General features: G+C 43.8%; 1 protein-coding gene across 7 annotated transcripts in view; it reads right to left on the reverse strand.

Moving 5' to 3' along the window:
• Window positions 1-15,602, reverse strand: part of Arnt2 (aryl hydrocarbon receptor nuclear translocator 2) — a 156,519-nt gene that overhangs the window by 35,415 nt on the left and 105,502 nt on the right. For all 7 annotated transcript variants that reach the window (XM_051206556.1, XM_051206558.1, XM_051206553.1 and 4 more), the window contains exons 9-10: window positions 2,650-2,726; window positions 1,034-1,168 (exon numbers count right to left, since the gene is read on the reverse strand). In XM_051206556.1, coding sequence (XP_051062513.1) covers window positions 1,034-1,168; window positions 2,650-2,726 — 212 coding nt within the window. The remainder of the gene's footprint in view (window positions 1-1,033; window positions 1,169-2,649; window positions 2,727-15,602) is intronic.

The following is a 15,602-nucleotide window of genomic DNA, read 5'->3' on the forward strand; positions in this document are numbered from 1 at the left end:
TGCCCAGACAAGATTAATTAGCACACCCTGAGGACCTAAGGTCTGTTGACCCTAATAGTGAGACCATCCAGCCTCAAAGGGTCAGGTACTCACTGGTCAGAGAGGGTCCCTCCCCTTCCCTAAGCTTGTGGCTTTGCTTTTAAAAACACCTGTGCCCCAGGGGATGGTGCTTCTCTCTGGCCTGCGTGCTGGAGGGGCCGTTTGTACAAATGTTTCCTGTTCATTAAAGCCTCTTGTGTGTTGCAGCAACTGGATTAGACATTGAGTTCTTGGGGGTACCGACTGAAACTGGGAGACTCCTCATTCTGAGGGTCTTACAATAGATGTACACACACAAATGAAGATGGGAGGTGCGTGTGTGGTGAATGTGTGTTAACTAGATCACTTGACAATAAATTGGAGATCCTATAACACTTCTCCACAAGGCTTTTTATTGTTAATATAATAAATGTCGCCATACTATAAAACCAAAGCATGATCACATCTAAGAAATCAACACTCATTTGTTAGCATCTCCATACTCCCCACACTTGTCCCTAAGTGTCTCCTCTAGGTAGAGATCCTTAGGTTTAGGACACAGCTAGATTTTTCACTGTGGTTCCTTGGATTCACCTGGGTGGCTCATGCCTCTCTGTGTTTCGTATGCCACTGATTTTTGAGGAAGGATCTGGAGCAAAGACCTGAAAATATGCCCCAAGTAGAAAGGTTTCCCCCAAGGATTAAGCAACATCCCTTGGGCATCTCCACAGATCTCAGACACAGACAAGCTTTGTAATTAAAAAAAAACTGATCTCAACTTCCTCCCCCTTTGCAAAAACTCAGCAAGAGCTACAGAAAGGCTAGGGCAAAAGACAATGAGTCCACTTAAAGTAGTGTTATCTTAGGGTGTCAGTCTAGACAAACAGGGATTCTAGACTCCTACATGATTTCTTCAAGATGTCATTGTGCTGCACCTTAAACAAGTAAGATGAACACATTTGGGGGAAAGTTAAAGCTTTCACAAGCTTTTGGGAGCTCAGGGCTAGCCACTGACCTGGGGCTGGTAGCCAATCACACTGATGCATCTTGGGTCCACAAATGTGATGATCCCATCAGAGTTATGCCGGGACAGGAACTCTGTGGGCACTGACATGCCACTCATGTCCATGCACACAGGAGAGCTGGTCACCTGGAATGGGGAGTTGATAAAGATGCAGGTGAGGATCTGGCAAGAAGTTCTGTGTCACTGGAAAGATGAATGTGGGGGGTTTAATTAATGCTTGGCTACTTTCTTTACATTTCTGAGAATTTGTCTCTTATGAGTCAGTGTGAATAATGAACAATTACAACAATTTATAATTGTGGTACTGCCCGCTAACCTGGCTGGTGTTCTGTAAATGCTGCTACTTTCTCTCCCTCTCATCTTCCTCTCTGCAATTGGTGTAGAGACTCAAAAAGTATGTATTTCTGGACTGAATTCACCCAACTATTCTTATTTTACACCCCAGTAAAGATCCAGTGTTTGTTTTATACAAATGAACTACGTATTCATTTATTTGAGAATGGTCAGACTTTGGAGACCAAGGATGTGAAACATGAGCCTTCCACATTATGTCAACTATGCCCCCCTTCATCAGTTTGAAAATACATTAAATGCCAATGAAAGAAGGAATGAATCAGTTGACCGAGTGGTTACTGTATATCAGGTATCAAGTAAATTTAAAATTTTAAGTTTATGTATTTACCAAATGTGTATGAGTGTTTAGTCTGCATGTATGTCTGTGTGATACCTGTATGCTTGGTGCCTGAGGAGGCCAGAAGAAGGCATCAATTCCCACTGGGACTGGAGTTGCAGACAGTTGTGAACTGTCATGTGGGAACTGGGAATTGAACCTAGGCCCTTTGTAAGAACAGTCAATTCTCTTAACACTGAGCCATCTCTCCAGGCTCAAGCAAATTAACTTTTAACAGGACAGGGTTCCTGTCCCAGAGGACCGTGTTAGGCACAAGCATACCCTCAGCCAATCACAGAAAACGGCGTGCAGATGAAATAGAGGTGAGAGCTCAGTGTTATGAGAGAGCACAATGGGAAGCAACATTTAGTGTGAATTTAGGAGACTGGCATTTAGTTAGGCCTCAAGGGATGAGGAGATAGGAAGCACACAGAAGGAAATTTGAAAGAAGAATGGCAACTAAGAAACACAAGATAGAAGAAACAGCTTGAAAATGGCCATGGAGGTAGGGAACCATGTGATGGTGCCATGAGAAGGGAATAATGTGGTTTGGTAAGAGGATGTGGTGAGATGGGAAGAAGGGAAGGAAAAGAGGATGGGATGATGAATTTGGAAGTTATCCCACAAGGCCCATGGGAGACTTTAAAGGGTGGTTAGCAAGGATGTGACTTCAGGAAGGACTCATGTCTGTAGTAACATGTCGATGGGAGAGAGGTCTGGTGACCCTCAGCATAGCAAGGCCTCTGTGGTGTATCCCTCCTGGTACCCCCTTTTTTATCTTCAGGCTTAGCCTTATCCTTGACCCAGAATGAGACACACAACCCCACAAATACTGAGCACACAGGAGTTCCAAATGAAGAGGCATCCAGACTCAGTCTCTTGTCCCGCGCAGTAAGAAGCCCTCATTGAAGATGGAGAAGCCAGGCTTTTTACTTACCTGGAGCCTCCCGATTGCCACAAGGCAATATTTACTGCCTTGGCCTACATCAGCATCTTCTTCGGGTATGGTCATTCCTGAAATGAGACATACCAACATCATCAACATGCCCAAAGCTGCTGGTTAAGTGGAGAAAGCACCCACAATTTCATTCATGCAACTGAAAATACAGATCCATTGCTGCCACTCAGGGCTGGGAAGCTAGCCAGCTGCTCAGCATACCCACACAGTTTCCTGTTCCTCTCTGCCTGACAGTGTCTGATGATTTCATGATACATCACCATCTGCATCTGTGGATGATACAGAGGCTGGGAAAGAGGGTAAGATGCAAGTCAATTTCACTGACACTGAGTGAAACACCAATACGAAGACTAGTTCTTGTTGGTCATGCCAACAATTCGCTTTTCTGTTGACAAAGAATCAAAGACCATCAGAAGTAGTGCACACTTGGTGTTTGTTTTTGTTCTTCGTTTTTGTTTGCTTGAAGCAAACTTGGTTGTCCTGAAGTTTTCAATGTAAACCAGGCTGGCTTCAAATTTACAGAGGTCTTTCTTGAATGCCGAGACTAAAATTATATGCCACCACATCGGTTGGTGCACACTTGTAACCCCAGCACTAAAGAGGCAAAGATGATCAGATTTCCTGGGACATGCTAACGAGCCAGCTTAGATTACTTGATGAGTTTAAAGCCACTGGGATACTCTCACAAACAAACATACAAGCAAGGTGAATGACACCCAAGGAACAACACCTGAGGTTGCCCTTTGGCCTCTACATACATGCACTTAACATACATGCACACACATTCATGTACTCTCTCTCTCTCTCTCTCTCTCTCTCTCTCACACACACACACACATACACACTACATCTTGGAAACCCTCCAGATTTGTTCACAGAGCTAGCTAGCTCTTCCCAATTCTCTTTCAGAACTACAAAGCACTTAGTTGTGCTGATAAGTCATGTTTACCCAACCATCTCTCTCATGTGTGAATGGTGAGGCATTTTCAGTGCTGTGCAGTTAGAAGCAATGGACATTCTAGCATGTATGCATTTTTTTTTTATCACTGGAGTTGTACCTGCAGGGTAGCAGTTTTCTAGACATGGGATTGCTGGGTCAAATATAGATATAGTTTTTGTTGTAACAAAATTCCCTCCAGATGGGCTGTAGCAGTTTGTACTCCAGTCACTGATGTCTGAAAGTCTGCTTCTCTATGTTCTTGGCCAACAGAATGTGCTGTCAGTTTTTGTCAGTTTGACAGGTGAGAATAGATATCTTAATTTGCATTTCAGTAATTATATTTATGTTTTAACATCACTTTATATTTAGAATTTCTTTTGCATTTTGGGTTTTAATGAATTGTCCTGGTTACCTGTTTCCCATTGTTTTTTAGACAGGTTTTCTATATCCCAGGATGGCCCCGAACTTGGTATGTAGACAAGGATGACCTTGAACTTCTTATCCTTCTGTCTCCACCTCCCAGGAGAAAGGATTATAGCTTCATACTATCATGTGGGGGTCTTTTTTTAAGGCGTTCTCTCTGCAGAAAAGGATGCTATAAATATGCTCTCCCACATGGTCCTTTGTCTTCTAACTTTGCTTACGATGATGAGTCTGAGCCACAGTTAGAACGTCATTTCTCAGGCAGATATTAAAATGACTGCTCCTTGTTTCTCTCTGGTGCCTTCCTGGCCTCAACTTTTACATTTAGATATCTCAGACACTCAATTACTCTTGTGTAGGGCATGGGATACATATCCATGTTTGTTTAAATTACAGTGATCTGAGATATCATAGTCATCCTATAACAAGTCCCCATGCATGCTTGGGTCTAATTATGGACTTTCCTTTTCATTCCACCAGTCACTAATCCATCCCAGCTCCAATGACACATTACCTGAACCCTAGAGGCACTAATGTGTTCTAATGCCTTCTAGGGCTTCCCCTGTAGTGTTTTCATGGCTACTCTTAAATGTGTTTTTCCACATGAAATTTAGTATCAACTTACTTAACTTAACAAAATAGTTTGATGACACCGTTAATAGTACTGATTAAATTTATAATTTACTTTCAGGAGAAATGATGCCTTCAAAATGTTGATTCACCCTCCCAAGGCTCCCTCCCTCCCTCCATCCATCCATCCATCCATCCCTTCTTTCTTCCTTTTTTTCAAGACAGAGTTTCTCTGTGTAGCCCTAGCTGTCCTGGAATTAACTCTTGTAGACCAGGCTGGCCTGTAACTCACTGAGATCCACCTGCCTCTTCCTCCAGAATTCTGGGATTAAAGGTGTGCACCACCACTGCCTGGCATGGGTAAGGTTTTTAAATCATGTATTTCATGCTCTTTTTATGTTTTTCAGAATGGTTCAAAATGTCACACATATATGCTCAAACTTTTACATTTGTTAAACTTATTCCCTCCTCCATGTTAGGATGTCATCTTGTTATGTCACTGTGCCTGTCTTGTTTAAGCAACCATATTGTTAAGATTCATGGGTGTGAAAGGAAAACAAAGCAGTTTCTACTAGCCGAGGCTATCTCTGCACTTTCTCCCACTTTCTGAAGAGACTCCAACGTTGGAACAAGCTTACCATTACCCTTCAGGATAATGTGTAATTGTAGAAATTGATATAAGTCTGAGATGCTCCCAGCAGAGGAGAAGGAGTGAGGATATGGTCCTGGATCAGGACTGTTGTGTATCGTTCATGGCTAGGATAGGCATGTCCAAGCTCTACCCTTACCATGTGTGTGGGTTTAATAAATAAGCATTTACTGTTTAAAAAAAAAGATTTCACCGATTTCACAGATGCAACTCTGTCATAGATAAAAAGACACCATCTTATGGCAGACATCCTGGTCCTTGGGTTCTTACATTCTTTTCACCCCTCTTTTCTACATTGTTTCCTGAGCCTTGGGTATAAGGGTTATGTTGTAGATGGGCACCTCAGAGATGGGCACCTCACAGTCAATTGTATTCTGCATTTTGACCAGTTGTGGATTTCTGTGATGGTTCTTAGCCTGCTGAAAAGAAAAGCTTCTTTGATTAGGGATGAGAGATGCATTTATCTGTGGATAAAAAGATAGCCATGTAGAATGAAGTTGAGAATTATACTGGTTTAGGAACATGGCAGTTGTAAGGTCCTCCAGGGTCCATGATGTCATCAGCCATATGTAGTTGGCAAGGTTTAAGTACCAGCCATGCTCTCCCTCCTACTGAATGGGCCTTATGTCCAATTAAGTGGTTGTTGATTATTCCCAAAATATAAGTGTGACTATTGCACTCTTGGGTGCATCTTTCTGTAGTGGTCATTATTGTGGTTTTAGGACTTTGAATTCCTTTTCAGAGGAGACTTTCAGGTCAGTTCCTGCTGGATTCCTCCAAGTTCTATGGTCTTCATACCAGTAGTCAAACAATAGCGATAGCTTATATTGTTTTGGGGAGTCTCTTGGATTCCCCTGACCAATAACTCAAAGGGTTTCCTAGGCATTATTACCCCAAGTTCTCACCATGTTCTGAGCTCCATGCCTGTGGTGTGTAGGTTAATATTATAGTCATGTCCCTTTGGAGAACCCAAAAGAAGACAGACAAATAGGTGTAAAAGCTGTTATAATGCCAAGTGCAAAGTGAGCAGGTCCAGGCACACCCAGTGGTTGTCAGAATAGAGCAGGGCTTCACAGGTTCATCAGTACCAGGATACATACTTGGTGACATCAGCAGAGACTGGAAGAAAGTCTCTTGTGGCTGCAGATGGCATGGGGCTGGGGGCGGGACGAGGAGGAACAGTATACACAGTCTAGTGTAGTTACAGTTTATTGTCTAAGCCAGCTGTTGAAGGCTCTGTGCATAGCTGTAGAGGGAAGGTCTCTCCTGTAAGACTCGGCCTATTTCCATCAGGAATAGTAATCCGGCATCTCAGCCAAGGAGAACACATCCCTGTACAGGCCCAGCAGACATCCCATGGTCCCTCACTGGAGCCTAGGCCTTTGGTCTCAAGCCAACTCATACTGCTTTGCCTCTCTTTTATACACATAATACTGGCAGGCTCGATGGTTTACCTTTGTAGGCCATATAAGATTAAATGATAGTTTGTGACTGGATCAGGTCAGCAGAAAAGTAATATATGCAAAGAGAAATGAAGGATCGGCTGCCAGAGAATTCTTATGGAGGGGAAAAGAAAGATGAAAAAGAAACAAATCAACAGCACAGTACCCTCTACCCCAGGCTGTTAAAACTTCTTGGAGAAGCCCGAGGACATCTTTGAGTTGCAAGCTCCATATGCTCCAAAGAAGACAGGCCCAGGCCCAGTTTTGTACTTAACCAGACAAAACATACTGTGTGCTGGAAACAACATAAAGGAGAGTCAAAGGTAAGAAGGTAATGTTAGCAGTGATCAGGACACAATTGTATCAAGACACCCAAGGGGGGCAGGAAACAGGAAGGCACAAGTCATCCAGGAGAAAGAGTGCAAACCATGAACAAGCAATTCAGAGGGAAATATCCACAACATTGCACACCTGCAAATAACATGGAATTTCACACTAAAGAACACTCAATTGAAAATGTCACATCTCTTCTGAGTTCATACCAAATACGGTACTGATATAGCTTACGGGATGATGGAAACTTTTAGAGATGTTAGGAAGTGGGGAAGAACACTCTCCTCCTCTGCAGGCTATTTGGTGGCAGCTCTATCAATTTAAATTACCGTTGTACTAGTTGTGGGACTATCCTTCAGAAACACCAGAATTCATAGACAGAGAATCCCCTGCAGTATATCATGAACCCAATAGACTCCCAAACTGGAGATGAGAGTCATTCAGCCATGTAAAAGAGAGAAGCTGTATGAACTATATTTTCTAAAAGAAAAAAAAAACACTAGAAGATAATGCACTTGGGGCAGAAAGGGGTACTGTTGCTGTTTAGTTTAAATCTTTAAAATTTACAATGGGCTTATGAGTGATTTTTTTATCTGTCTTGTATGGTTCTCCATATCTTGCAAATTTTTATTAATGAACACGTTCTGTGTCTTCATAATTTTCTAAAAAGACACAAAATAAGGTAGATATGGTGGTGGCCAAGTCTGTAACCCCAACACTTAGGCAGGAAGAATGTACATTTTGATTTTAAAAAGGCCAACCCATGATGCTTTGGTCCTTAGGCTTCTCACTTCTGAGAAATTTTCTTGTGTTGCCCTGTGCTCCCCAGCATGCAGGAACATGGGTGTGGCAAAGTGATATCTAGACTTAGGGCCCTGTCTTGTGGTAGCAGAGGAGAGAGAGGTGCTATGCCTGGTGGCAGCATAGGCCTAACACAGACATTAAATGGAGACCCAGATACACAGCATTTCCCTTCAAATGTTACCAAGCTAGGAGGTGGAGAAGCATCTTCACTGGCTAGACTAGGAGGCTGCTACTGAGTATTCTGTTGTTAGATTGGGACTTGAAAAGCAAAACTTCATTTCCAGGAAATGAGGATCTGTAAACAAGGGGTTAACAACAGATGTGGTGAATCTGTTAGGTTAACTAGAATGAGGGCACAATGGCTGCTCAGGTCTACAATTCAGCCTTTGCATCAAGAAAGCAAATTGGGGGAAAGCTGAGGTCTCCCAATTGTCTGCCCACCATGCAATTCTGAGTTTGAATTATTACTCTAGCATGAGAGATGTGGTTTCCATTGGGAACGCAGTGGTCCTTTCTCAAGGAAAGCTGAGGGGTTTTCTGCTACTGTTTGTAGGATACTCATAGCAATGCAACAAATTTCACTCATAGCTTCTCCCTCCCCTCCTGCTTCTAGACAGCTGTCCACCTGTCACCCATCTGCCTAAGGTGACACTAGAACTCCTACTGCCATGTTCTTCTTAGGTGCCCTAGGTCCACTGGCACTCGGTCCCTGAACATTAGTCTCTGCTCACCTCCTCTCCTACAGTAGCTCTATGTCCTATTTCACTGTCCCCTCTCACCACCATGGCATGTACTTTCTTTGTTCAGCAGGATTGGCCTCCACTGCCTTGCTTGGCTCTCCCAAACCAACTGATGCTGGGACCACCTCCTTCTGCCCAGCCCTGGGAATGGTGCTTTTCGTACTGAAAGGCCCTGACCTTGCCAGCTGACCTGCAGGTTCTGTGATGTTCCCTGTTCCATGGCACCTCCTCCATCGGGACAACCCTTCCCAACAGTGGCCCCTCAGTATTCCAGTGGCCTAATCCAGCTCTTTTACTCTGGAGCACCACTTCTAATTCTCTCCCCGTGTTCTGGCTCTGGACGTCTACCATAAGGCCATGTGCATCTTGGGCATAGCACAATTTTGACTATGTTTGAATGTTTTGGTTTTTTGAAATGTCAAAGAGCCTTCTGACAGGTTAGCAATGTCACAGTCCTCCTGTGCCATTTGTGAAAATGATGTCAGTGATTGATTGTTCCTGATGATAGCCTCTCAAGATCTGGGATGGTGACCTGCTCATCAGAAGAAGGTGACTGTGAAGAAAGGTGTGTGACAGGAAGGCCAGGGTACAATGACTTTATGCTGCAGGGTAGCTTGCTGTCAGTATCTCCCCAACTCTCCCAGCAGCCTCCTGGTCACTTAAAAGACCTTCTGGAGTGATTTATGGCCAAGCACACAGAGTTGGCAACCACATCCATTGGAGATAATTATCAGAGTTCATTGAGTGAGCCTTGTGAGTTACTTCCTATTTGTGATAGCGCAAACATCCACATTTAAGACAAAGGCAATAAGATTCTCTGGATATTAGAGACATAGGCAGTCTTTTGGGGGGGGGGCTAATGATGAACCCATTGAAGGCTAAAACTGACTTCAGGGAAAGATTCTTCAAGGAAAATGGCCATCGGGTTTGGTACCAACATAATTGGAAGGAAGATGTCCCTACGGACAGTGTATGGCTTGATGGCCATTGGTAATGGGCTTTAGCTCTGGAGTAACTAGGAGCATGCTGATTCAAGAATCTGGACTCTGCTGTTGATGGCAAAAGCCTGTGGCCTTCTGAAGTTCAGAAAACAATGTGTCACACTCATTCTATAATGTCTCTGTAGGCATTTGGTAAGGGAACGTACAAGAAGCATCTGCATTGTACATGGCTTAGTGTCCTTAGTGAGAACCTTAGTGAGGTTTAGTGTCCTATTTGCTTCTGTTGTGATAAACACCATGACCAAAAGCAACCTGGGGAGGAAAGGGTTGACCTGGATTGCAAACCACAATCCATCATCAGGGGAAACCAAGGCAGGGACCAGAGGCCCTGGAGGAGTGCTCCTTGCTGGCTTGCTCCTGATGGCTTCTTTAGCTGGCTTTCTTATGCAACCAGAACCAGCTCAGATATGGCACCCTCAGCACTGACAGAGGAGGTGCTGGGGCTGAGCCAGCACTCCCTGCACCGATCTCTGCCTAGATGCAGGTCACAACTCTGATGTAGAAGGACTTGAGACTATCCCTTCCTCAGGACAGAAGGCACTATGGCCTGTGATGCTGCCCCAGGCTCTCTGGCTGTGACATTCTGTAGGTACAAGCATCAGGTAGGGGCCTGACCCTCTGCTGAGGAGGAAGGAGAACCTGCTCTTATGGCTCAGAGTTCACCAGCTGACCGAGAAAACAGACCCAGCTCATTCCAATGCCAAGTGCTTAACTGTTGCAGGGAACAAAACAGTGCCTGGAGGAGGGCCACCGTGCCACCTCTGGGTGCCAGAGTAGGTGGAGTGAATTCAGGAGGGAGTGCTCTCTGGCAGGAACTGCAAAGTGTTTTTTTTTTTGGTTCTTAAATAGGAACAGGATAATTCCAGTTATTCTACCAGGTTTTCGTGATTCCCTCATCAGCTTCACAAGCTCATCTCACCCCATATTAGATTACCTCGCCCTCCTTGGATAGCCTCTTCCCTCCTGCCAGCCAGAAATAAATCTGGAGAATATAAACAATGCAAATGAGATGGAACTGGAAACTGCTGTTGGGAAGGGAAGTCCACCCTGGCCAGAGAGGCTTCTTCATTCCTCACCCAAGATTACAGGAACCCAGTGAAGACCCGTGCAAAGTGGGGCTGTTTTTCAGCCTCTCTGGAAAGAGCTCGGCCTTGGCCTTCTCCTCCTCATGTGAATTAAGACATTTTTACATTTCACAAAAACAAAAGGCAGAAGGGAGACAAGTGTCCTCTGGCTGTAAGGGATTCAGGGCACTTGTTCAGGGCACACTGCCAAAGCCTTCCCTGAGGAACATTTGTAAATTTTAGGGAAAAATTTACTTTTGCAAAAACACATTTGGGAAGCAGTCTCAATAAAGATAATGAGGTTTCATCACTGTAGGCTTCTCAGAGACTGCACTATGCCGTGTCAATGAGTACCTTCTGCCAGGAAAGAAATGAAGAACATGGAGTTTCCACGTGGGTTGGATGGAATCCTTTTATTGTGGTCTAGGGACTTTTATCTTGGTAGATGTTTTGAAAAGATGTTGACCTGCAGGTATTTTCATTTCAGGGATCTTGCCTGATAATCCTCAAAGTGGATTTTCCATTTTGCAAAGCGAAGCTAAGGATGCCAGGGGTGTTTTTGTACCTCCCTGTCCCTCCTGGATTACAATGAAAGGTGCTTGGGCCTGACAGAAGCAGAAGTGTATCTCAATGAGGGAAACTAGGGAAGGCTAGCTAGGGTGGGGCTGTTCTGGAATAAACGGATCAGTCCAGGTGGGGTTGAGGAAGATACAATGTAGCCCTCATCCCTGGAAGTGTGTGTGGATGGAGTGAAGGTTTGTATCAGAGCCTCCAAAGCTCAGAGTGAGCTTGGCTTGAGATGAGCCAGTGAGCTTGGCTTGAGATGAGCCCAGAAGGTAATTTCCAAGGAAGAGCCTGCGACTCTTAGGAGATTGCATGGCCCACGATTTCTAAGATTCTTACTGGGGTTATTTGTGACTCATGACCTGCTACTCCTACCACAGCTCTGGAAACAGACAAGTGAAACTTGGTTCAGGTGTTCCTGAGACTGCTGCAAAGCAGTTGGGCATTGGTGGCATATGCCTTTAATCCCAGCACTTGGGAGGCAGAGGCAGGTGGATCTTTGTGAGTTGGAGGCCAGCCTGGTTTAAAGAGCGAGTTCCAGGACAGGCTCCAAAACAATACAGAGAAACCTTGTCTGGAAAAACCACCACCAACAACAAGACTGCTGCAAAGCCAAACACCCCTTTTCTGTCCTTGTTGAGGATACTCAGATCTTCCTAGAAACTTTGCAATGGATGACAGAACAATTCTCAGAATTATCAGAATGGACTATCACATAGTAACCTGTCTATGGTAAGCCACATGGAACCCAGACGTGTGTGAAAAGGAGGACATCAAGGTAAAGAACCAGAGCAAACATTTCCACTTGCTTCATAAAAGAGACAGGAAAATCTGAAGTCTGTCTTCTGGGGATCTGGAGGATGTGGTGATGTCCGCAGAAACTCAACAACCTAATCAGTGAAGATTGAGTTTAGATGAAAAGTACACTTGTCACACTAAAAAACAAGAAAGGAAATGATACCCATGAATAGAAGATCAGGTTGAGAAAATCTAAAGAAATTAATATGAAGAACAAAATTCTAAATGGGGGGCAAAGTAGACCCAGGAGATGGACGACATGGGACATGAGGCATGAACAGAGCACCTGAGACACAGGGATGACTCTGAAGCCTGTAGACACTTCTTCACAGAAAGAGTTCAAAACTACAGTGCTGGTTGATGTGGCTTAGTCATTAAAATGAGCAAAAACAGCCTCACTAGAGTATCTGAACAAAAATTTGAGTTAAGGATGTTGGGGAATGATCTATGTGCATCACAACAGCGAAGGGGGGAATTCTATAAGGAAAATTAAGGCAGACTTAGCCATCTGTACATCAAAAAGAAGAAGCTAATTGCTAAAGATACTGGAGAAATGTCCCCCATGGAAACCCTGTGGCCTCAAGAATTCTCTTGGCAACTGCTCAGGACAGTGGGAAAATTCTCAAACAGGAAGGATTCAGAAGTGTGGTGCCTGATCACCCTTCAATATGCAAATTATTTGGAGACTCATCTTGGCAGGATGGAATGGGTCAAATAATGTCAGAGTTCTGGTGTAGAGACAGAGAGGGAGACAAGGAAACCAATGAGGTCTGCTGAGTACCCGGCCAACTACAGGTAACATGAGTGGTAGAAAGAGAGATGATAGAGGTAGAAAGATAGATGATAGGTACAGGTTTTGATAGATGATAACAGGTGATAGATTTGACAGAAGTTGGTTCACAGATGAATGTTTGGTGATAGATGACAATTTTTAAAATGTATTTTATCCTTTGAGAATATCACATATGTATACAATGTGTTTTGATTATATTCACTGACAACTTCTCTTGGACTGCCCTCCCATGTCCCCTTCACATCTTTTATTGTCGTACTTACATTAAATATTTCTTTTTGAGGCTGGACCTCACTGTATAACTCTGGCTGGCCTAGAACTCACAGAGATTCACCAGCCTCTGCCTCCTGATTACTGGAATTAAATTACCAACATGCCCAGCCTCTTTCTTTTTAAAAATGCCCCACCACTGAGTCTAATTAGTGTTACCAACATGCACATGAGTATGGAGTTACATAGATAGAAGTTTTGATAGATGATAGAAGATGGATGATAGATTTGCCAGACAGATGATAGATTTGAGGTAGATTGGATAGATGACAGATGATAGGTAGATAACAACAGTACACAAATAGATGTCATAATATAGCGATAAACAAATTATTAAAGCCCAACTTCTAGCCAAATTACAACATGATCTGTACACTATTTTCAGAGTAAGAGAAGCCAGGCAAGCTTAATAATGATGTGCAAACACACAGACTCTGCAATCAACCCTCCTGAGTGTGAGTTGTAGCTCTCCTACCTGCCTCATACGGACCCTGCCTGCTGCCACCCCTGCTCCCTGTAACCTGCTGTATCTTAGTGACCTCTTAATTCCACATCAGCATAGCCACTGTCCTTCTCCAGCTTCAGTTTCTCCCAGGATGAGACATAAACACAAGAAGTCTTCAATCTGTCTCCAAGCAAGTTCTAGCTAGTTCACAGAACACTCTTCAAAACCCTACACAGGAAAGCAGGGAAGGGTCCAAGTTCTCAAGATTAGCATTCTATCCCCAAGATCTGATGCTACCCCTGGTGCCTCACCCACACCTCCAACCACAGTATCCCTTTCCTTCAGGGAGAAGACTGATCGCAATGGTAATGCACCAAGACAACCGACTATACAGCCTGACCTTATTCCTTGACTAGTCATGTGTGCTAGGCTAACTGCTTCATAATACTGTTTTCAGGTGTCACAGAAGGAGGAAATAACAGCATCTGTACCTCATCATGTCTCCTGTGAAAATTAAATATATAAAGCATGTCAAGGGCTTTTCTCTAACTCAGCTCTTGACAGTCTCATCCCAGTGAAGGGAGCCTCTGTAAAGATCTCTCCTGTCTACATAATCTCCTTTGCTTATAGTACATTTTTTTTTTTTTTTAATGCAGCAAAGCCCTTCTTTACCTAATGTTTCATCTCAGTGCTACTCTTTCTCTGCCTGCCAGGCTGGTGTGCAAGATAGACAAGCTTGTCTTGACACATCCCAGCAGTTGTGGTTGTACCTTGGCTATGACTTGTGGCTTTGCATTGACTTCGAAGTCAATTTGTCCCTCTTAGCACCTCAAGATTCCCAGGATCTCACAAAGAACCTGGTCTGTAGTGGGAGTTCAGAAAACATTTATGGTAGTATGAAAAACCTTAAAACTGTGACTAGCATGGTGGCTTTGTTGTCTGGAGACAAAAGTTGTCCAGTAATCAACTTTTGGAGACTTTCGCATGGTAGAAAAACAAACAGCATTGAACAAGCAAACTGCCAGAAGGGCAGAGCTGTTGGAGATGAGCTCATGGCAGAGACGAGCTGTCGGGTGAAGTATGAGCACTGGCCTGACCCCAGAGGTTTCTGGCCAGAACTGCAAAATAACCTCAAGCCTGTGGCATGCTGTGGCCATGGCTTACTGAAAGTCAGCAATGAAGTGAGAAAAAGACACCCACCTCACCAGTGAGGAAAGTGCTTAGTGCCAACACAAGCTCTTTCCAGATCTGGATTGTCCCAAGGGGTAAGTCACAAGCCCTGGAGGCGAACTCCCTACCCTGGGTCAGACCTTGGCTTTCCTGTGCAAACATTTTGCTAGGCAACCAGGCTACATGGACTATTAGGTGGTAAGAAATGCTTCCACTTTAGAAATGACTCCTTGATCAAAGATGGACCCACTATGAAAGGCAAGATCCTGGGTGGTGACAGTGCGAGGAAATAAATCAAGCTTCTGGAAATTTAGTGTCCTTCAGACCCTGAATACACCCCTATTGTATGAAAAGTACCATGTTATGGTTTTTGACAACATAAACAACTGCATGATGGGACAAAGGAACTCAATGCCTGTTAGTCCCACTCCAAATACAGAAAGGACCAGTATAGTGTAAAATGTCATTAGGCTAATTAGGAAGGCTACTGTGTTACAGAAAGGGCTTCTGGAATATACCAGATTCTACTTTGAGGTTTGTATAGCAAGGGCAGATAGGAAGAAGAAAGACTCATGGATGTACAGCTAATCTACTCAGGCCTAAGTGCACATGTTATGAGTTGCTGTCAAGAAATCTGTCCACAAAGCTCTGGTTTGCACTGCAAAGTTCATCCTGGCTGCTAATCATTTTCTGAGTTTGGCTTTTGTATTTATAGTGACTTTAATTAGCTGTCATAAATCTTTCCTATAACTTAGCCATTGTTTATGATTATAGAGCTTGAACAGGTAAGCAAGCAGAGCCATAGTCCTTATAGTGAGCTGTTTGCTAATCTAGTACCCCAATTCCATGACCTTAGGAAGGGGTAAAATAGTCATCACTTTAACCACTCATCTAGGCAATACAACTGTCTCTGTCTCAAGAGTGCC

This window comes from Phodopus roborovskii, unplaced genomic scaffold (assembly GCF_943737965.1).
Source record: "Phodopus roborovskii unplaced genomic scaffold, PHOROB, whole genome shotgun sequence".
Lineage (NCBI taxonomy): Eukaryota > Metazoa > Chordata > Mammalia > Rodentia > Cricetidae > Phodopus > Phodopus roborovskii.